This window comes from Pelmatolapia mariae, linkage group LG3_W, assembly GCF_036321145.2.
Source record: "Pelmatolapia mariae isolate MD_Pm_ZW linkage group LG3_W, Pm_UMD_F_2, whole genome shotgun sequence".
Taxonomy (NCBI): Eukaryota; Metazoa; Chordata; class Actinopteri; order Cichliformes; family Cichlidae; genus Pelmatolapia; species Pelmatolapia mariae.
The window spans coordinates 71,235,225-71,257,517 of record NC_086229.1 but is presented as its reverse complement, the minus strand read 5'-3'; the positions used below and the strand labels follow the sequence as shown (position 1 = coordinate 71,257,517).

Genomic DNA, 22,293 nt, shown 5'->3' with positions numbered 1-22,293 from the left:
GGAAGCAGACAAAAACAACAAGCACACATGCTACAAACTTTACCCGAGTCATTTAGACAGCTGTTAGCACATGATTCTCCTTATGGGGACCTGATATGTTTAATATGCTGCTGAGAATATAGCCCAGAAGAAGCCTATAGTATAGCTTTTATTTTGGAAAGAGCCATTTCTCTGTAATAAACTCTCTTTTTCCAAAGATGAGTGATTTCTCGATCAGATAGATTTGTTTTTAAATTATTTTGTTGTTTCAGCAACATTAAATTTAAAAACTGTACTTTTGAGTTAAAATATATATTTATAATTTTAATAAATGACAAATTAAAAAAGCATGAACATTTTTTTGTATCGAGAAAATATCGAACCCAACCGAACCGTGAATTTTGTGTATCGTTGCACCCTTAATACATAGTTTTTTTGTAAATATATATCCGAACAGTTTTGTACCTGCCGCAAACAGAGCTCTGTTAACGATGGGTCTTTTGAAAGCCAAGCAATGTATTACTAACTTTTTGGAGAAATGCAATGTATACACTGTGGACTTGACGGCTTGAAGTGCTTATTTGATATGTGTGTTTGCCCTCCCCCCTTGTTATGCTTTGCTTTATTTTTGTTTCTATTATTATGTCTTTTGTCATTATTTTGTCTTATGTTCACTTTTATTATGTAAAACTTGTTAAAACCAATAAATAAATGTGTTAAAAAAACAACCATTGAACAAAGCCCATTGATCATCAGCCATGAGTACCATTCACAGAGAGTGGGGGAATGGCTGCAGAATTATAAGATGGTACAAAATGTACCCTTAGTACCCTCTTTGATTCCACCATGTAGCCCTGCTCCTGGAACATGTACAGGTCTGTGTCTGAACTGCAAAAAGAGTAAGCTCCATGCCATCACATGGCACAAACTGACCAACTTTTAGTCCAACAGATCCACCCTTCTCCCCTCCATCCCCCTTTTTTCATCCTTATTGCGTCCTCCTTTTTGTCCTTCAGTTGGGAAATGTGTTTGAGGCTGCTGTCAGACATTATCTACTGCACTCTGATCACATCACTCAGACCAGCTGCTTTCTACAAAGTCTCATCAACAACATCTTTGGAAACAAACATCAACAACCAGGAAGCAGCTTCACCTCTGATCACACACACACTCAACTCTACTCACTCACCTGGAGGAACAACATGAAGGTAGATGATGCTGATGAGCTCCCATGAGATTGTTTCTCTGGCAACAACACGACACTCGTATGTTCCAGCGTCATTAATTGTCACATCCTTCAGAATCAAAGACACGTCTCCATCCTTCATCTGTCTGTCCTGCAGATCCACCTGGTCGTTAAAGGATGGATGCTGGTTGGCAGGAACAAATCACCCATCCAGGCAGACCAAGATGTGTTTTTGCTTCAGGTCAGCTCTGCTCCAGTCTACAACTGTGATGTTGTTGTTTGGAGTTCAACATGTCAGAGTGACGCCCTGTCCAGCTGTGATTTCCTTCTCACAACATGGCGCAGAGAGGTTAGAGGTCAAACTAATTCAATGTTTTTTGTTTGTATAGCTCGTAATCATTACAATAGTGGCATCAAGGCACTGAGTACAACTGTTCACCTTGTTCCCCTGTAATTATAACCTGTCCTGTCTTGCTGCTTTTGCAGTCAAAGTTTTGATCTGGATGTGACAGATTTGCTTTTCCAAGACAAGCTCTATAAATTCTGTAAGCTTGTCTCATTCGTGTTTTTCTTTTTCTTCTGTGTTCTTATCAATTTCCTTTAACAATATTATTATTTCTATTATTATTCACAGCATAGGCATAATATAATAATGTCAATGATTACAGGCAGGAAGGAAGAAAGACAGAAAAAAGTGCAGTGGGTCACCAACTTTAATGAATGTAAGAAAAACATATTCTTAAAGAAGCTTACACTTCTTTAGGAAGTATTAGTATCATGTAAAGTCATCCTTCCCTTCATCAGATAGATAGATAGATAGATAGATAGATAGATAGATAGATAGATAGATAGATAGATAGATCTTGAATGATCTCCACAGAACAACACAAACATAACGTATCTCATCATCAATCATCAGCTACACACTAAAGATCGTCATCAGCCAAAGGACTTCAAAATGACTTCACTGTATGAAAATGTATATTGTGCTATGGAGGAGGCAGCATTTAGCTGTAGTCATGAGGGATTAATAATAAATGCTGTTTAAACCTGACAGAAAGACAAACTGGTTTGATTTCACATTCTTCTCATTTCCATCAAGAAGGAAGAGCTGAAACAGAAACATCCTCTGTCTGCAGAGTATTTGCTGTTTATGTCTGTGTGTGTGTTTCTGCTGCTTCATTGTCCATAACTGTGAACAGATGCACTGAGACATCTTGAATTATAACGTTCATAATGAAGTTCAAGGTCCTGATGTCAGGAGTTCAGGGGAGTTCTCAAAGTTTCTGCTCCTCATCATGATGAATATAAAAAGAACAAATTGATGTGTCAATGCTCTGAGCTGGAATCAGATGTAAATCAAAACACTTCATGTAAAACTGAAGTTCAAGTCAATTTAACCTTATATATGCAGCACCAAATCACAACAGCAGCTACCTCAAGGCCTTTATATTGTAAGCTAAAGATCCTACAATAATACAAAGAAAACAGAGAAAACCCTGAAAATCGTATGACCCCCTATGAGCAAGCATTTTGGCAACAGTGGGAAGGAAAAACTCCTTTTTAACAAGAAGAAGCCTCCTGGTTGGGTTGAGGGGAGAAAGATGGGACTAAAGACGTGCTGTGAAAGAGAGCCAGAGATTAATCCTTTAAGACCTACCATAGAACCAAGCCTGCAAGTGCTTATCTTTATATCTTTAGATGCTTTAGTGCCATTTTTGGAAGTATTTCAAGTTGCTATACAGTGGTAACTCGCTAATCGTGGGAGTTACTTTCATATATAACCCACAATAGGTGAAATCTGCGAAGTACTCAGCTTTATTTTTTACAATTATTATAGATGTTTTAAGGCTTTAAAACCACTCACTACACACTTTATATACTTCTCAGACAGGCATGAACATTTACACACTTTTCTCTCTTGTTTAAACACTCTCAGAGTTCAAATCTTCGTAGAGAAATAACTCCAGTATTAGAGAATGAAACCAAAGATCAAACCCTGTTTTCAGGTCCAGAACACGGGAAAAGAGCAGCTGCGAGAGAATTCAACATTAATAAATCAATGACTGGGAAGTAGAGGAAGCAAGAAGAATGGGTTGAGTAAAGTTTGACTTATCTGACTGTTTTGTTTCGCTTAAGTGCCTTATGGTCCGAAAAATATGGTAACTTCTACCTTCCTTTAGCATGTCCAGAAGTCCAACTTTTTGTGCGATGGTTAGCATCTTCCTTTGCCTTTTGGGTGCTACCACAGGTGCCTTTGATGGTGCAAAACGTTTTGCCAACATTGTTGTGTTTCTTTGGCTGAAAACTTACTAACTTCAGTGTCACACTGCTAGCGATTGAAGCTTTGCGTAAGCTGAACGAATTCTGTACTGTACAGGAGACACAGCACGGAGGGGATTGATTGACAATGGTCTACAGCCAATCAGGATGCAGAACACAATGCGCTGTGAAAAAAAAAACAAAGGAGCACGCAAAATTACACAAAGAAAATCTGCGAAACAGCAAGGCCACGAAAGGTGAACCGCTTTATAGCGAGGGACCACTGTACATCAGTACAATCGTTATATCCCAAATTTTAATAATATGAATGCATTAAGTCCATAGTAACTACATAAATTGCACAAAATACTTTCCAACCACAAGAAATTTATTTTGAGTGTCTTCATAGTTTTATTTTTGATATACACCAATTTTTATATACTGTAGGAAAAACGAAAATATTATAATGTAAATTTGCCAAAAAATAATTAAAAAAAGCATGTGCATCAAAATAAACCATTTCCAAAAGTGCAATTTGAGTTCTAAGCATCTCAGAAACTATACAGGAAAGCATAAAGTCAGACAGGACTTTTAAAAACACCAGTATAGGCTTATAAGGCCCTGAAGGGAAAAAAATATGATGTCAATTTCGGTTTGGCAGGTAATGGCAGAAGTGTTATGAACAGCTGATCAGATAGGCGCAGCGTGTTTCTGGAATATAGTGTTTTTTATGCCATTTTTGCTATATGTGGAAGGAAACCGTGACCTAGGACAAGCTGAATGCTACTGTTTCATATGCAAAAAAAAAAAAACATAAATCTTGCACTAGCTTATGTGGTTGCAGTGCTACCGGGATTTAAAAACAGATACGCAAAGCGGAGCGTGCCCGCTGCGATCGGTCATAAACAGTTTATAACAAGTAATGATTAAATGCAGAGAAGTCTATTAACACATGGTGTGTGAAGAAGAAACACCCAGTGCATCATGGGAATTCCCCAGCAGCCCAGATCTTTTGCACCTAAGGGAGGAGTTGGGGTCACCTGATCCAGCCCTCCAGAGCTCAGCAGTTTCACTCACATTATTACCATGAAAGTCAGGACAGGGTGGAGAGGAGGAGGGTTTACTCTGTGGAGGATGTTTTGATAAGATGTTGAAAATGGACCCAGCCTGTAATGCGTCATATGTATGACGTGTGTCTTGCACACATTGTTATAACAAAGGAACAATAATTTAATTTTAATATGTTTGTCTGAAACGGGTCTCTCTTGTAAATGAGATACTGACTTTCAGTGGGACTACCTGTATAAATAAAAGTTCAATAAAAATAGACAGCTCACTCTTACAGATATTTGCGTTTATCATACAGGTAAAATTCTGCATGAAGGCTTCCATGTGAACCTCACCCTAAAAAGATGTTCAGAACTAAACTACCAGAATGTTTTAATTCATTGACTATGGAAAACATATTTCAGTAACACAGGGTCAGAGGTCTCGTTGGCTCTCAGAGGAAACACGTCCAAATAATAATAAGTGAACATAACATGTGAGAGAAATCAGCCCTCTCATTATCAGACACTGCATGCTGCCTCTTCTGTAGCTACAGCTGTTTCCACTGAGGAAGGAAACCAGGAAATAGACATACACAGGAAATCACAGCAAAGTAACGGATGTTCACCCTCTGCTTTTTCCACATTCACATGCCCAGATCTCACACGGGCATTGTTATAAGGATAATTCATGTTAACAAACAGAGAGCCCTAGTTTAAAACTGGTCTGACAGTTTCAGATCCAGAGTTTTGATTTTTCCTACCTCTCCCCTTGTTATCATCTCAGTCTCTCCTTGTCTTTGCTCATGGTTGTCTTCTTTCTTGTTCACTGGTTTCCTGGAACCGTTTCCTCTTGTTTTAGATTCTTTGTTCCTGACCTGCAGTGGTTTTCGACTTTGTGAGAGCTCAGGATTAAAGCTGCTTTTGAGTTTATGTTTTGTCCTGTGCATCCTTGGTTTAGGGTCCATCTCATACCTGCCCACCAATCTTTGACAAACCTTGAGTGGATTAGTGAGAATTAAAATGATTAAAATAAAGCTTAGAGTCACTGACTGCAAGAACACCTCAATTTTTCTGTAGCTTAATGTAATCACAGTAGAGCAGAGTAAAATTTGCTCTTTTATGAGCAAGTTATGATCTGTCCTGTTGGTCATGTCCCACTGCGACAGGTCTGTCCAGCGTCTACCCCGCTTCTCGCCCTATGTTAGCTGGAATAGGATCAAGCCCCCCCATGACCCTGATAAGGATAAAGGGAAGAGGATGAATTAAACATAACGTTAAAAAGCAGCTCAGTCAACCTGAACATGAAGATAAACAGAGAAACAAGAAAGAAAATGAGAGATTGATGTTTAATGTCCGTCTGCTGGATGTTCAGGATAGTTCACATCTGTCTGTCCTCTGACACAGTCCTGCTGTGGAGACTGAGGAGCCTGAATATTCTCAGTAGGAACCTCTTTTAAATATCGGGACAGTTTATGTTTTCTGTAGATCAAAAAACCAACAATGGTGACAAGAAGGAGCACAGCAACTATCACTCCAATAAATCCTCTTTGTAGACCTGAAGGAGAGAAACAAAGTGTCAGCTGTGGATGGAGGTAAATGACGAGTAACTAACAAAATAGAAAAAAAAGTAAAAAAACAAACAAACACAAAAACACGTGAATAAAGTGTGAAAGTTTCCACTGTGGAAGATTTTCTTTGATCTTTGATTAAAAAATACTGGTGGGAACCATGGTTACCCCTCAGCCTCCTAGTAGAAAATCCTAGATGACATTCTACTTGAGTTATCATGTTTTCAGAAAACTTGACCTCTGACCTTGAACTTGAATCTTGTCCAACATTTGCAGTAGATGTACCTACGGTATGAATTTGATTACATGAATTTAAAAAGCCTACGTCACCTGTGTTTCTAAACTTGGGTGTCCACACCACCCGTCCACCTGACCACCCAACAGGGTGATGACAACACCCCATCAGTCTTTTATGACTGGGGGGTAAAAACACACATGAACTGACCATCTTGTTTTTAAATAAAGCCGCCATAAAAAGAATTTCCATTTGCAGCATTTCAACACGACCAGGACACACACTGGTTTTAAGAGCCCAGAGTGGAAACCCTCCAGCTCGATGACCTCATGATTACATCACTGCTCCTCACACATGATGTGCTTCTTTAGGCTCCATCAGGTGGAGACCTCCAACTCACACTGTTCACAGCTGAGTGTGAAGCAGACGGTCCTCAGCCTGAAAAGGGTGGAGTGCCCACTACTGTTTGTGAAGGAGTTACCGCTCCAAGTGGAGGAGTTTAAGTATCTCTGGGTCTTGTTCACCAATGAGGGGAGAGACTGACAGACGGATCGGGGCAGCGGCTGCAGCGAGCTCTGGGAAGTGACCGAAAGAACGTCATCTTGGATACAAGTGGCTTTAAAGAGCTTTCTCCGAGGGCTGGCTGGCCTCTCCCTCAGAGACAGGGGGACAGATTGGTGTGGCATGAGAGGCGGAGCTGGCACTGGATGGATGTTTTGTATCTCCACCAGTGTTGGTGTAACGTTTTACTTTGTAACAGCTTTGAGCTCATATGTTACTTTGTAACTGCTTTGTGTTCATATGTTACTTTGTAACATGTTACTGTAATCACATTACATTTTTCAGTAATGCAGTAGGGATTTGTGTTGTTGTGGGACTCGAGCCTGAGGTTCATATTATTACATGGTGATCATGTGACAGTGCATATCAGATCATTTTACAGAGTAACGAGAAAGTAACAACAAGTAGAGTAAGAGTTACTTTCTCCAGTGAGTAATTAAGTAACACTCTACATTACTGTTAAGGAAAGTTACGAGAAATACATGTAATAGATTACTCTTCCTGAGATACAACTCACAACCACCAGCTTCACCCCTCCCCTCCCCCTCCAGCTGTAGGCTTTAACATTGAGTTTCCCCACACATGTTTACAGACGAGTTAGAGAGCAAGAGAAAAAGAGACTGATTCATAAATGTCTTTGTTTCTGCTCTAACCTTACCCAAACAATGCTGCTCTACAACTCTAGACTACCAGCCACAAAGACAACAGCTGGAGAAACATCTGTCTACCTCTGACATCCACCAGCTCATCCATACAACAAACAAACATCAACAACCAGGAAGCAGCTTCACCTCTGATCACACACACACTCAACTCTACTCACTCACCTGGAGGAAGAACATCCAGGTGTCTGATGGTGTCCATAAAGTACGCTTCTCTCATGAAGACACGGCAAGCGTATGTTCCAGTATCATCAGTGGTCACATCCTTCAGAATCAAAGACACGTCTCCATCCTTCATCTGTCTGTCCTGCAAATCCACCCGGTTATAAAAAGATGGATGCTGGTTGGCTGAAGTAAAGTTATTATCCTGGTACAAAAGCACATATTCATCTTCCAGGTCAGCTCTGCTCCACTTTACAGCTGTGATGTTGTTGTTTGGAGCTCGACATGTCAGTGTGACATCCTGTCGACACTTAGCTGTGATGGTTTCGTCTAAAAGAGGAAACAACACAGAGAAGAGAGGTTAAAGGTCAAAGTACAATTCTAATTAGGGACTTGAAAACTGATTACCAGAAGTTAAATTTCTTGGAGTTTCTGACTTACAAAGTCTAAAATAATCGGGGCCCATCTTATCTTAATGACCTTGTAGTACCATATCACCCTATTAGAGCACTTCGCTCTCGCACTGCAGGCCTACCTGTTGTTCCTAGAGTATTTAAAAGTAGAATGGGAGGGAGAGCCTTCAGTTTTCAGGCCCCTCTTCTGTGGAACCAGCTTCCAGTTTGGATTCATGAGACAGACACTATCTCTACTTTTAAGATTAGGCTTAAAACTTTCCTTTTTGCTAAACCATATAGTTAGGGCTGGACCAGGTGACCCTGAGTCCTCCCTTAGTTATGCTGCAATATGTGCAGGCTGCTGGGGGTTTCCCATGATGCACTGAGTGTTTATGTGTTTATACATCTCTCTGCATTTAATCATTAGTTATTATTAATCTTTGTCTCTCTTCCACAGCATGTCTTTAGTCCCGTCTTCATCCTCTCACCCCTCACTGCAGATGGCCCCGCTCCTCCCTGAGCCTGGTTCTGCTGGAGGTTTCATCCTGTTAAAAGGGCGTTTTTCCTTCCCACTGTCACCAAAGCTCTCGCTCAAAGGGGGTCATATGATTGTTGGGTTTTCTTTCTATTATTGTTATGACATTAAATTCCTTGAGGAGACTGTTGCTGTGATTTGGTGCTATATAAATACATTGAATTGTTAGTCTGCCTGATTATTGATCCCGCTCATCAGTTCCACTTGATACAATCAGCTGATGTCAGTTTGTGTGTCAGAGAAAGAAAACAGTGGTGCAGTCTGCAGCGTGTGGATGTGGGTCTTACTTTTATTTTTATTGGACAAACAGATGAGAGCGTGCTGGTAAAGTGGAAACTGCATCCAGGACATAGACAACTGCATCATGCTACTAACACCATTGGCGGAGCGGGGGGGGTTGGCTTACTGGGCTTAAGCCCGGGTTGTTTTTTCAGAAGCCCGGGGTCTTTAGGAGTGTAATTTTTTTCATAGTTAGATGCCTAACTGACAAGTGTATAAAACAAAAATTACACACAATATTCAAAGCACATAGCGCACACTGTGGGAATTTAGGACTGAGCATAAATTCCCCCTAATTTTGGTATGATCCAAGCTCAGGCACTGGGCGACTGAGCACAACACTTACACATGTGAGCGAGGGGAGTTAAGCTGCTGCCTGCGAGTTTGCTGCAGACAGGCAGACAGAGGAGAGCTTAAGTTTGACCAGGTACCAAAGCAAATCATTCGTACTGTACAAATAATGTAAATATGACGGTGTATCGCAAAAGATTGATATCAAACTGATCACTTGACTCATATTACATTACTTGCTCTTCGATTGAATCAACAAATGGCGAAATGAAAAGCCGAACAACAATGCCGTTTTTTAGAGAATCTTAGCTTACATGTGTGTTTATCTTATATTCAGTTGTTACCCTACACGGCTAAATAAAGCACGACATCGGTTTCAGTTATGTACTGATGTACATGGACATTAGAGGGTTCTTTCAAAGAAAAAACTCAGGTAAATGTTATCTTATACATTGTGCTTTGTGTGTTCTTCAATATATTTCTATGCAAAACAAGATAATTTTTAATACACAGCAGTATATTCATAGTTGAAACCAGATAGTACATACACTTTTTTTACTGTTAAACATCAATTTAAACTTTTTTGTTTTAGATAAATAAATATTGAAATAACTTTTGAATTAGTTAAATGTCAGAATAAAAAGAGGGAGCTGTCTATTTTAATCACTTTCATCAAATTTAAGAGTACATATACACTAAGTTTATTGTGTCTTTAATTAATACGAAAACTCCAGACGATTCCATTCTTAGCTGAAGAAGCTTCTGATAGGTTAGTAGAGTCCATGTGAGTAAATTGGTGGCACACCTGTGGATGCATATAAGGCAAATCACAAAGCCTGTTTCTTTGAAATGGGAAAATCAAGAGATATCAACCAAAACACCAGGAAAAGAATTGTGGAGCTCCATAAGTGTGGCTCAAGTTTGAATACAATTTGGTGCCATTTGCAATTAAGAAATACAATTTCTCTCTTTACTCTAAAATTTAACAAATATGTTTTTTATATTTATCAATCTAAAAAAATGTGTCTGATTTGAGGTTTTACACTTAAAAAAGTGTTTGTGTTTTTATCTGAAGAGTATGTAAATATCTGGTTACAACTGTATATTTGATGATGTTGGTGTTTGGTTTGATTATCAGCACAAAGAGGGAGAGAGAGGGAGAGAGAGGAACAGAGAGGGAGATGGAGAGGAGCAGAGAGGGAGATGGAGGAACGGAGAGGGAGAGAGAGAGAATGAGGACAGAACAGAGACAGAACAAGAGCAGGTGAGACAGACATGTTAGTCAAATGGTTGTTTGCCAAAACTCATCAGAACACGTATCTAGTACCTAGTGTAACTTTTTAGATACCATTTGTTACTTTTCAAATTCTACATTTATTAAGTTATGCAGGCTTGTTTGCACAACAAGGCTAAATAATTATATAAACTTTTCTGAATCTAAATAGTGTACTTTGGTAGAATTAAAAAATAAGTGTAGTGCATTTTTAGTGCTACTATCATCTAGTTCTGATTCTGGTTCTGTCTTGGTTAAGTCCTAAGTAGTTCTGATTTTGAACTGTTGTAGTCCTGTTTTAATTCCGGATCAGTTATGGGTCTGGTTGAATTGGGGTTTAGTCCTCGTGTCTTCATACAGCCCTGATTTTGTTCTGCCTTGCTGCTGAATTAAAAAACTAGTTTAAGGTGTCCTGCATATGTAATATATTTTTTTGTTACCCACCCCCCACCCAAAAAAACAAATTCCACATGCATTCTACCCTTTAGGGCTAAGCCCCGGGTGTATAAAATGTCTGGCTCCGCCTCTGGCTAACACAACTTCAGCTCTTTGAAAGCACATGCACAGACAGCATGCTAACGCTAAGCTAGCATAGAGCCCAGAGTGATGTTAAAGCTGAGTGAATGCTGACCCCAGACCAGCAGCCAGACCCTGAACTTCAACAGGTAACAAAGTGATGAGCAGTCAGGCTGCAGCCTCCATTTCTACCTGTTCATCTTTCTACAGTAGAATCACCATGGCGATCGCTTTAAAGTCTCTTTGTGCTGGTTTTCATCTTTGCTTTGAGCTGTCGGCTTTGTGTTCATACATAAATACTAAGAGAAAGATGTTATGTATTAGCTCAGGGATTTGTGTTTTTGTGTTGGGCTGTAGCTCATACATTTATATCGTTAAATGGTAACTATGAGACAACATGTTTCAGGTGATTTCAGAGAGAAATCTGAAAGTAATGAGTAGTGTAACTAATTATTCTCTCGTGGGAGTAACTAAGTAACATACTGCATTAAAGTGTTCTGTGTAATAATTACTTTATTTGAGTAATGACACTGATCACAACAAAGAGGGAAAATACCTCCAATATGCACAAACATTTAACCACACAGCATCTAATTACTGTATTTTCCAGATTATAAGGCCCATTAAGAGAAAAAAAACAGTCAGATAAGTCAAACTTTACTCAACTCATTCTTCTTGCTTCCTCCACTTCCGTACCATTGATTCATTAATGCTAAATTCTCTCGCAGCTGCTCTATTCCCATGTTGTTGCAGTATATTAATGACTAACCTCATATTGTGGATGGATTTTCTCAGATGTTCTCCTGACTGAAGTTTGGTCCGCTTACAGCATCCTGTTAACGTTTATTGAGCGGAAAAAAGTTGGCGTTCATCCTCCAGCTTCACTGTGCTAATGCTAACATAGCTGGGTCACTAGCGATCACGTAGCACATTATTATATACCAGCTAGTCTGACTTCAATAACCCTACAAAAGTCACTGCTGTTTAGTTTTCTGTCTTCATTTATGTTGGAAGTTATAGCAGAGCTGTACATTTTACATTTTCAGAAATCTCTCAGTCAGAACATCGTATATCATGTTTAGGTGGAAACTAGCGAGCTAACTTCCTGCTAACTTCCTGCTACGTTAAATTTATTACATTCTGTTTTCATGGGTGCCTGGATGTTAAACTTAATTGTTACACCTGGTAAAGCGCTGATCATTTTATTAAGGATGAAAGACTTTAGAGAGTTTTTAACTCTTAGTGATGCCGCAGTGTTTGTTTGACTTTGGGACCTGAAGCGGACGGAGTTTTGGACCCAGATTACTCCGCGAGACTCCTGACTACGGCAGCCGTAATGCTCCGACAACCCATCAAGTGGTGCAGCATCGTACCTTACCAAAGTCGTATTAAAACATTTCTTGACAGATTTTTGAGCGCCGTGTACCACATAAAATTGGTTTGGGGTCAGTAAGCACAACCAGAATTCATACATAAGGTGCAGCGGATTATAAGACGCACTGTCGATTTTTGAGAAAATTAAAGGATCTTAGATCTGCCTTATAGTGTGGGAAATACGGTAATTTGTATGAATGTAATCTCTGGAGGCGACTCTCACAGTGGAGCCGCTGAGTTTCCCCACACATGTTTACAGACGAGTTAGAGAGCAAGAGAAAAAGAGACTGATTCATAAATGTCTTTGTTTCTGCTCTAACCTTACCCAAACAATGCTGCTCTACAACTCTAGACTACCAGCCACAAAGACAACAGCTGGAGAAACATCTGTCTACCTCTGACATCCACCAGCTCATCCATACAACAAACAAACATCAACAACCAGGAAGCAGCTTCACCTCTGATCACACACACACACTCAACTCTACTCACTCACCTGGAGGGACAACAACAGTCAGGTAAATGATGCTGATGGACCTCCATCGCCATGTTTCTTCCATTAAGACACAACACACATATCTTCCAGCATCATTAATCGTCACATCCTTCAGAATCAAAGACACGTCTCCATCCTTCATCTGTCTGTCCTGCAGATCCACCCGGTTCTTAAAATATGGATGCTGGTGATCTGGAACAAACTGACCATCCTGATACAAAAGTACATATTTATCTCCCAGGTCAGCTCTGATCCAGTCTACAACTTTGATGTTGTTGTTTGGAGCTCGACATGTCAGAGTGACGTCCTGTCCAGACTCAGCTGTGATGATCATTGGGTCTGAAAGAGGAAACAACACAGAGCAGAGAGGTTAAAGGTCAAAGTACAATTATGATCAGAATGACTGACTTGAAATATTTAGTTTATTTCCTTTGACATTTGAGTTTTTAGTCATGTTGGATTTCATGAACCTCTGAACATCCAGCAGCTATTTAAATGTTTTAAAGTGGAGTTTTCATAGTTGAACATGTTCTGTTGTCTCTTTCTCTTTAATCTCTCTCACACTCCTGTCACACTGGTGTGTGTGACTGCAGCAGCATCTGCACATGTGCAGCTGTCGGCTGCTCCTCCTACACTCAGCTTCAGTCTAACCTGATGTGACTCTAACTCTATTCCTGCCATGTGATTGGTTCAGAGTGATGCTATTTTCATTGTTAGTGAACTTTAATGTTACCTGTCAAAAATATGGATTGAATAAATTCTATTGACTTTCTATTGAGCATGTTTCTTGTTTCTACTGAGGAAAAGTTATTTTGCAATAATGATCTTTATCATTTCATCGCCCAGCTCTAGATTACAGTGAGAGACATTGAGCCCACACAGACTCCATCTACCCTGATGATGCCTTCACACACACAGACAAACTGAATCAATATGAAAATAATTCTTCTGAACTTCTGGTTTCTAACAGCTTCATCTGACCTGGAGAGACAAACAGCAAAGTGGAGCAGACTGACACAGTTACTGCAGACGTTTGTGTGGTATTATTACTGCTGATCTTACATTATTATACATGTGTGAGTCTGTAATCTCAGTGACTAACAGAGAACCTGAGTCTAAATGTGATCAGATGAAGTGTGAGGTTGTGAGAAAGTCTCTGACTGCATTCATAGATGTGTCCTTTCAGCTGCTCACTCTGATCCAACCTTTGGTCTCTAAGGAAGAGGCTTCATGTCACGTTCCTGGGTCTGTTGACCCAGCGTTTTGAGTTTTAGTTTATTTTGATGTTTATGGTTTATTTCTAACTTCATTAGGTTATCTAAGCTCATTTGTTTATTTAGATTCTCCTTGTGACTCCTACCCCTGTGTTTTAGTTTCCTTTTGGCCTTCATGTGTTTCATGTCTGTGTTCCTTATGTTGTCATGTTTGCGTTTCATTATACTTCCCATTTTATTTTGAAAGAGGTCCTGTGTTCCTGCATTTTGTTTTACTCTTCCCCTGTGACGTTGTTATGTTCATGTTGTGTCTACTGTGCCTTTCTGTCCCATGTTTCAGGTCCCTATGTTCTGTCTCCCCAGTCTGTTAAGTTTACATGTCTTGAGTCAGTCAGTGTGTTTCCTGTTTTACTTTCACAGTCTATGTCCTATGTTAATGTTTCTAGTTTTGCTTCCCTTGTCTCGTCCTGTGTAATTACTCCCAGCTGTGCTCTCCTCCTGTGGCTTATTCCCCCTCGTTATCCCTCTGTGTATTTAAGCCCCGTGTTTCTCTTTGTCAGTGTTGCGTCCTCCCTCATAGCTGTGTGATTTTCCCCTGTGGCTCCTTGTCCTTTAGTTTTCCCAGTTTAGTTTAGTTTTGTATTGTTTTTTGTGTCCCACTCCACGCCAGCAATAAAGCTGTGTTTTTTTTAGTTTACTTTTTGTCTCTGCGAGTTTGCGTTTGGGTCCTACTCTTGCCTGCACACAGCCGTATTGTGACAGAAGGACGCAACCAGACAATGGACCCAGCAGCTCATAATCCCTCCGTTGAGCTCCGGGAGGACATGATCTATGCGGTGGAGTTTCTATGCCAGGAATGGTTTGCGCTGCCATTTGAAGAATACCAGGAGGAGTTAGCCATCTGTCTGCAGAGGATGGTTTCTGGACTTCCCTGGCTATTTGGCGCGCTAAACCCTCTCATCCAGGACTTCCTCGTTTCCACCGTACACGTCCGCCCGAATCTGTCTCTCCAGTATGAAGACTCGGAGGAGGTTCAGCCCGGTCTGCTGGAGGATTCGCGGGCTGGCACGTCTCCTCCTCCTTCCCGGAGAAAACGGCGTTCACGCCGTCAGCGATCCCAAGCAGCGGAGAAGTTTTCTTCCATTGCTGGAGGGCCCGAGGAGCCCGTCCAGCCTCATGCCACGTCAGCTGGAGGGCCCGAGGAGCCCGTCCAGCCTCATGCCACGTCAGCTGGAGGGCCCGAGGAGCCCGGCCAGCCTCATGCCACGTCAGCTGGAGGGCCCGAGGAGCCCGGCCAGCCTCATGCCACGTCAGCTGGAGGGCCCGAGGAGCCCGGCCAGCCTCATGCCACGTCAGCTGGAGGGCCCGAGGAGCCCGGCCAGCCTCATGCCACGTCAGCTGGAGGGCCCGAGGAGCCCGGCCAGCCTCATGCCACGTCAGCTGGGGGTTCTAGTGAGCCCGTCCAGCCACCTTCTGCTTCACCACCTGTGGCTTCCGTGCCTCCGCCTGCAGCGCCACCACCTACTTCACCACCTGTGGCTCCCGCACCTGTTCCTGCCACGCCTCAGCCAGAGGTCTCCGCACCTGGTGGCCCTGCCACGCCTCAGCCAGAGGTCTCCGCACCTGGTGGCCCTGCCACGCCTCAGCCAGAGGTCTCCGCACCTGCTGGCCCTGCCACGCCTCAGCCAGAGGTCTCCGCACCTGCTGGCCCTGCCACGCCTCAGCCAGAGGTCTCCGCACCTGCTGGCCCTGCCACGCCTCAGCCAGAGGTCTCCGCACCTGCTGGCCCTGCCACGCCTCAGCCAGAGGTCTCCGCACCTGCTGGCCCTGCCACGCCTCAGCCAGAGGTCTCCGCACCTGCTGGCCCTGCCACGCCTCAGCCAGAGGTCTCCGCACCTGCTGGCCCTGCCACGCCTCAGCCAGAGGTCTCCGCACCTGCTGGCCCTGCCACGCCTCAGCCAGAGGTCTCCGCACCTGCTGGCCCTGCCACGCCTCAGCCAGAGGTCTCCGCACCTGCTGGCCCTGCCACGCCTCGCCTGGTCCCGCCTCACCGGCCAAGCCACGTCCACCGCTCCCTGGTCCCGCCTCACCGGCCAAGCCACGTCCACCGCTCCCTGGTCCCGCCTCACCGGCCAAGCCACGTCCACCGCTCCCTGGTCCCGCCTCACCGGCCAAGCCACGTCCACCGCTCCCTGGTCCCGCCTCACCGGCCAAGCCACGTCCACCGCTCCCTGGTCCCGCCTCACCGGCCAAGCCACGTCCACCGCTCCCTGGTCCCGCCTCACCGGCCAAGCCACGTCCACGTCCAGCACGGCTGTTTTTGGGGCCTGTCAAAACAGCCTATCCACGGAGACCCACCAAACCACCCGAGGGGTCTTGTCTACGCCATCAACCACAAGTCAAGCCACCCGAGGGTCTTCATGCAGGCCCACGTCGCCGCCGGCCGCCAGCCAAGCCGCCCGACAGGTCTCGTCCATGCCCACGTGGCCGCCGGCCGCCAGCCAAGCCGCCCGACAGGTCTCGTCCACGCCCACGTGGCCGCCAGCCAAGCCGCCCGACAGGTCTCGTCCACGCCCACGTGGCCGCCAGCCAAGCCGCCCGACAGGTCTCGTCCACGCCCACGTCGCCGCCGCCCGCCAGCCAAGCCACCCGACAGGTCTCGTCCACGCCCACGTCGCCGCCGGCCGCCAGCCAAGCCGCCCGACAGGTCTCGTCCACATCGCCGCCGGCCGCCAGCCAAGCCGCCCGACAGGTCTCGTCCACATCGCCGCCGGCCGCCAGCCAAGCCGCCCGACAGGTCTCGTCCACATCGCCACCGGCCACGAGCCAAGCCACCCGAGTGGGGCCAGCCTTACCTGCTTCACCACTGCCACTTTCCACGTGGCCGGCCCCCTGATCTGCTCCGTCGTCATCTCTGGACCCGTGGCCGGCCACCTGAACTCTTCGGTTATGAACTCCTGTGCTGTCGGCCTCTGGGTCGGCCCCCTGAACTTTTCAACTACGGACTGTTGTGCCCTCGACCCCCTGGTCGGCCACCTGAACGGCTTTGCTATGAACTCCTTTTCTGCCGAGATCATGGTTGCTCTCCTGAAACAGGGTCTCGGACTCTAATGCCTTGTATTTGGACTGAGTGGTTCAGGTTCTTTGTTTTTTGTAGTTTTGTTTCAGGCCCTCCATCCTGGACCCCCGCCACCCGCCCTGGGTGGGTTGTTTTGCTTTTGTTTCATGTTTATTTTCTTGTTCCTTTTTTCATGGTTTGATTGTGTATTTAAGCCCCGTGTTTCTCTTTGTCAGTGTTGCGTCCTCCCTCATAGCTGTGTGATTTTCCCCTGTGGCTCCTTGTCCTTTAGTTTTCCCAGTTTAGTTTAGTTTTGTATTGTTTTTTGTGTCCCACTCCACGCCAGCAATAAAGCTGTGTTTTTTGAGTTTACTTTTTGTCTCTGCGAGTTTGCGTTTGGGTCCTACTCTTGCCTGCACACAGCCGTATTGTGACACTTCAGGGAGATGTTTGCTACGTTGGACTGCAGGGCTCGCAAAATCGCTAGCCCGACGTCCCGGGGCTAGCGATTTTTCCAGTCGGGCTACCAAAATCCATCTCAGCCCTGCCCGTCGGGCTATCATAGGAATGAAAGATATATGTGACACATTGAAATCGCGTTTGAATTTGCGCTTGTTTTTTGCTTTCACTTTCACTTTGCGTCACTTTGCGATCGCGCAAACTGTGTATAGAGAGCAGCAGCACTGATTGGTAAGTCACAGATTAATTGCGCACCAATTGTTCTGACATCGTCTTATCAATCGTTAGCTTACTATCAAACATGGCAAGTGAAATCTCCTGCAGTAAGCTTAAACATGTGATAGAGGTTGATTGCGCAGAGAATTGCTGATCGTTATGTAAGTACGTGTGTAAAAGCAGATGGATTTACGCAGGTATTTTAGTTCTGCAGAGCCAAACAAGACAGGTCAGGGTGAAGAAGGGGCAGCCAAAGAAAAGCCGACCACAAAACGGAAAAGTTATGACAAATCAGACAATGAGGGAAAAAGAAAGCACAGCTTTTTTGGTTTCATGGACAAAAGAATTTATGTGGCTGGAATATGACGAGCTAAATAACATAATGTTCTGCCGGGTGTGTTGTGAGTTTCCCTCGATTTCTGAGTCGACAAGCGCCTTTGTTACTGGGACCAGTCATTTTAAGAAAGACCCCATCAGAACCCATGAGAAATGCAAGAAATACATTATTGCTCAGTCTGCAGTATCTTTCCCAGAACAAACACCAATTGCAAAAAAGATACTAAAAGTAAACCAAGCATAACAAGAAGTCCTGAAAAAGCTGTTTAGAACCGCGTGCTATGTTGCAAAGAGTGAACTACCACTGGCAAAATGTAGCAGTCTTTGCAAACTTCAAAAAGCAAATGTCCTAGATCTTGGTTCCACTTGCCTCTTACCTGTGATTTCAGTGGAAATTTCAAATTCAGGATCTGACACAGACTGATTCATGTTGTACACAGTTCTTGCAAGTTCATAGAAATTTCTGTTCAATTAGAACCAAATATTTGAGTTGATGGTTGAAATTGCTGTTGTAATTTGTGTTTTAAATATTTTTAGATTGATGTTTTGTTTCCTTTACAATATTATACATTAAAGTATAGGAAACAAAGGAAACAAAACATCAATCAAAAAATTGTCCTCTTTTTTTTTTATTCGGGCTACTTAAATTTATTTTGGGCTACCAAAAACTGAAGAGTGCCTGCCCGAAGGGCTACCAGGGATTTTGAAATTTTGCGAGCCCTGGACTGTAGGACCATCAGAAATGTGTGCAGTAACAAAACAGGCAGCACTGAAAGGAGCTCTAAGTGTTTGTGTTGTTCAATGATTTGTGCACAACAACAAAAATGGGACCTCTCTCATCCATCAGTCATCATGTGGACATTTTTCTGACACACTTTGAAGCTGATGGACGTTTTGTGTCTGCACTAAGTACGTTTTCACCAGCTATGGCACCGGCAGGATTCACTTTCACAGACTCACAACCACCAGCTTCACCCCTCCCCTCCCCCTCCAGCTGTAGGCTTTAATATTGAGTTTCCCCACACATGTTTACAAACGAGTTAGAGAGAAAAAGAGACTGATTCATAAATGTCTTTGTTTCTGCTCTAACCTTACCCAAACAATGCTGCTCTACAACTCTAGACTACCAGCCACAAAGACAACAGCTGGAGAAACATCTGTCTACCTCTGACATCCACCAGCTCATCCATACAACAAACAAACATCAACAACCAGGAAGCAGCTTCACCTCTGATCACACACACACTCAACTCTACTCACTCACCTGGAGGAATAACAACCAGGTAGATGACGCTGAGCTTCCATGAGTGTGTTTCTCTCATGAAGACACCACACTCGTATGTTCCAGTGTCATTAATCGTCACATCCTTCAGAATCAAAAACACGTCTCCATCCTTCATCTGTCTGTTCTGCAGATCCACCCGGTTCTCAAAGTATGGATGCTGTATGTGTTGAACAAGCTCTCCAATCTCGTACCGAAGCACAAATCCATCTTCCAGTTCAGCTCTCCTCAAGTCTACAAATCTGATATTGTTGTTTGGAGCTCGACATGTCAGAGTGACGTCCTGTCCAGACTCAGCTGTGATGATTTTCTGGTCTGAAAGAGGAAACAACACAGAGCAGAGAGGTTAAAGGTCAAAGTACAATTATGATCAGAATGATTGACTTTAAATATTTTGTTTATTTCCTTTGATATTTGAGGTCATGTTGGATTTAATGAACCTCTGAACATCCACCAGGTCACCAGTGACCCACTGAGGGGGAATTTTAGCTTCATGCTAAACATGCAAAGTGTCAGAAACTACAAGATGTTAGCTTCCACAGAACAACAACATGTGCTGATAATAAGTGAACATAATGTGTGAGAGAAAGCAGCCTCTCATTATAAGACACTGTGAGTCTCTGCATGCTGCCTTTATGTAGCTACAGCTGTTTGTATACACTGAACAAAAAGCTTTGTAGCTGTATACTGACTCCTGACACTACAACACATCACACTGACACACACATTACACTTCTTTGTCTCTGTCACAGCTGGATTACAGATGTTAAGTGTCCACCCACAGTCTGGTTTCTAACAGTAAATCTCACCTGCAGAGACGAACACAACAAACAGCAAAGTCGAGCAGAGCCACTGTGGTCCAGCTGCCATTTCCAAGTCTTGTAGTTCTTCTGATCCAACTCTTAGTTTGCTGTTTAAATCTGTCGTATTTTCAGTGAATAACAGAAGCTCAGTTTAAAACTTCACAAAATGAGATTCAATTTAAGGTTTAAATAAAGCTGAATGAAGTCATGGAGGTCAAGTGAGCTCTCCTTTGTGAGCCGCGGTTAAGCCAGCCGCGTCTTATCCGCCACATAAATTTCCTTGCGCTTCTACACAAGGCTTTACGGCAGAGCCTTTTCTCCTTCTTTCCCGGTCGCAAACACAGATCCGGACGTACGCACGCGCGCCCGCGCACTCACACATGCATGTGCGCACACAGGGACAGTCTGGTTGTGTCATTTTCAAAAATTCATTAAAAATCATCCCTGATAGTTGATGTTAAGCTTTCAACACATTCCTCCACTGGGCCACCTACTGTACCTCTGATCCAAGTTTCACCTCCATCCGCTGCATCAGAAATTATTCAAAATGAATGGATCAAAAATGCTGCTGAGAGAGTCATGACAGGGAATAGACAGAGAACATATTTCACCCATATTGGCTTGTGTTCATTGACATCCTTGTAAATACAATATTTAATTTACAAACATTTTCAAATTATATATTCATTCTCATATACTCCTTTTTCTTGTTAAAATATTTTTTTCCCCCCTGGCTTCTGCTCCGCGGCTGCTGAGTGACCCCTCATCTGGGACTCTCCTCAGCTCTTTCTGGGATAGTGGCGCGGCTGCCCCTCTGTTGGTCTTCCTTGGTCTCTTGTGTTCTGGGGGCCTCTGGATGTCTGGAGTTTTGATCTCCTCCATACCTGCTTCATGCCCTGGAGGACGGGGGCAGTGGCCCCCCACACCCTCTAGCAGATCATTACATGAAGGAACCTTTTAAAAAAACAAGCGCGTTCATGCTCACAGGTGTACACACAGGTGATCACACACACAAACTACACCCTTTTTGGCTCCTACCTCAAAGCACACTGTGCGCTGTCAATCTTATGTGCTGCACAATAATGTTTAATATTTAGTATTTACTGTCATATTCCCATATATCCTTGTGATGTTGTTTATTCTATTACTCTCGTTTTCTTCTGCTTGTTTTCTTTTTTCTTTCTCAACAGGTGATCCAGGTGATCGATATATGTATTTTTTGTCTACTTATTGTGTTGGTTTTTGTTTTTTGCCCTTTTTCCCTGTCCCTCTTCTCAGCTGTTTTTCTTTCCCTCTTTCTTTCTCCCCTTTCTTTCCCCCAGTCAAGTCTGTCCCGTATTCAGCAAGTGAAAATAAAATAAACAATAAAAGGTGAATCAAATAGACCATTACGGCAAGGCTGGGATGGTCCATTTGGTAAAGTAAATCCGTTGGGCATCTTTCTTCGCCTTTAGACAATAATTCTGATGGCAAAAGAGCCAAATGGGACAAGCAAAAAAAAATAAAAATAAATATTTTTTTCATTTTTTTGGCACCTCATGAACTAACCAACTTACTGGTAGTAACACACACTGTAACTGGGAGACACCAGGGAACGCTCAATTAAGGCATACTGCACCCAGAAAACACAATATATAGCTGAATTGATGCTTCAGACAGGGAGATTGGCCAAATTTATTCGTAGGATGGTGTTTAGGGGAATTGGAGACGCTGCGTAACACAGCAGGGATAAATTGGGAATAACAAGACAGGGGAAGTAAGACTAGACACAAGACGGAGACAAGAGGCCACCAAAATAAAACCCAAACTAAGACACACGAGCTTGACACTGACAAAACCGTAAACAGACATGAAGACAAGAGTAACTTAACACTAGAGTGTTTTAACAGGTCCTCCATCCACGTGTGGAACACTGAAAGTGAACTACACTGAAAAGAGAAATGCTTTATAAACTGACCGAGGACAATGTCATCATGTCATTTTTTTAATATCACATTTGATGCTCCTGATGTGCAGATAGTCCCATCTTACAAATACCAGGGAATCAGAGTGGGTGACAAGCCAGAGTTGTCTGCCCACACATCCACTGTCTACAAAAATTG

The 22,293-nt window shown here is 43.3% G+C and overlaps 1 protein-coding gene across 1 annotated transcript; it reads right to left on the bottom strand.

Moving 5' to 3' along the window:
• Positions 1-3,615: 3,615 nt before the first annotated feature.
• On the bottom strand, positions 3,616-20,415 carry LOC134624775 (protein turtle homolog B-like). Its single transcript, XM_063469823.1, has 5 exons — positions 20,198-20,415; positions 19,371-19,703; positions 12,824-13,162; positions 7,668-7,994; positions 3,616-6,031 (listed from the first exon to the last, which is right to left on the bottom strand). The coding sequence occupies exons 1-5, from the start codon at positions 20,256-20,258 to the stop codon at positions 5,823-5,825; spliced, it is 1,269 nt and encodes a 422-aa protein (XP_063325893.1). The 5' UTR covers positions 20,259-20,415; the 3' UTR covers positions 3,616-5,822.
• Between the last annotated feature and the right edge of the window lie 1,878 nt (positions 20,416-22,293).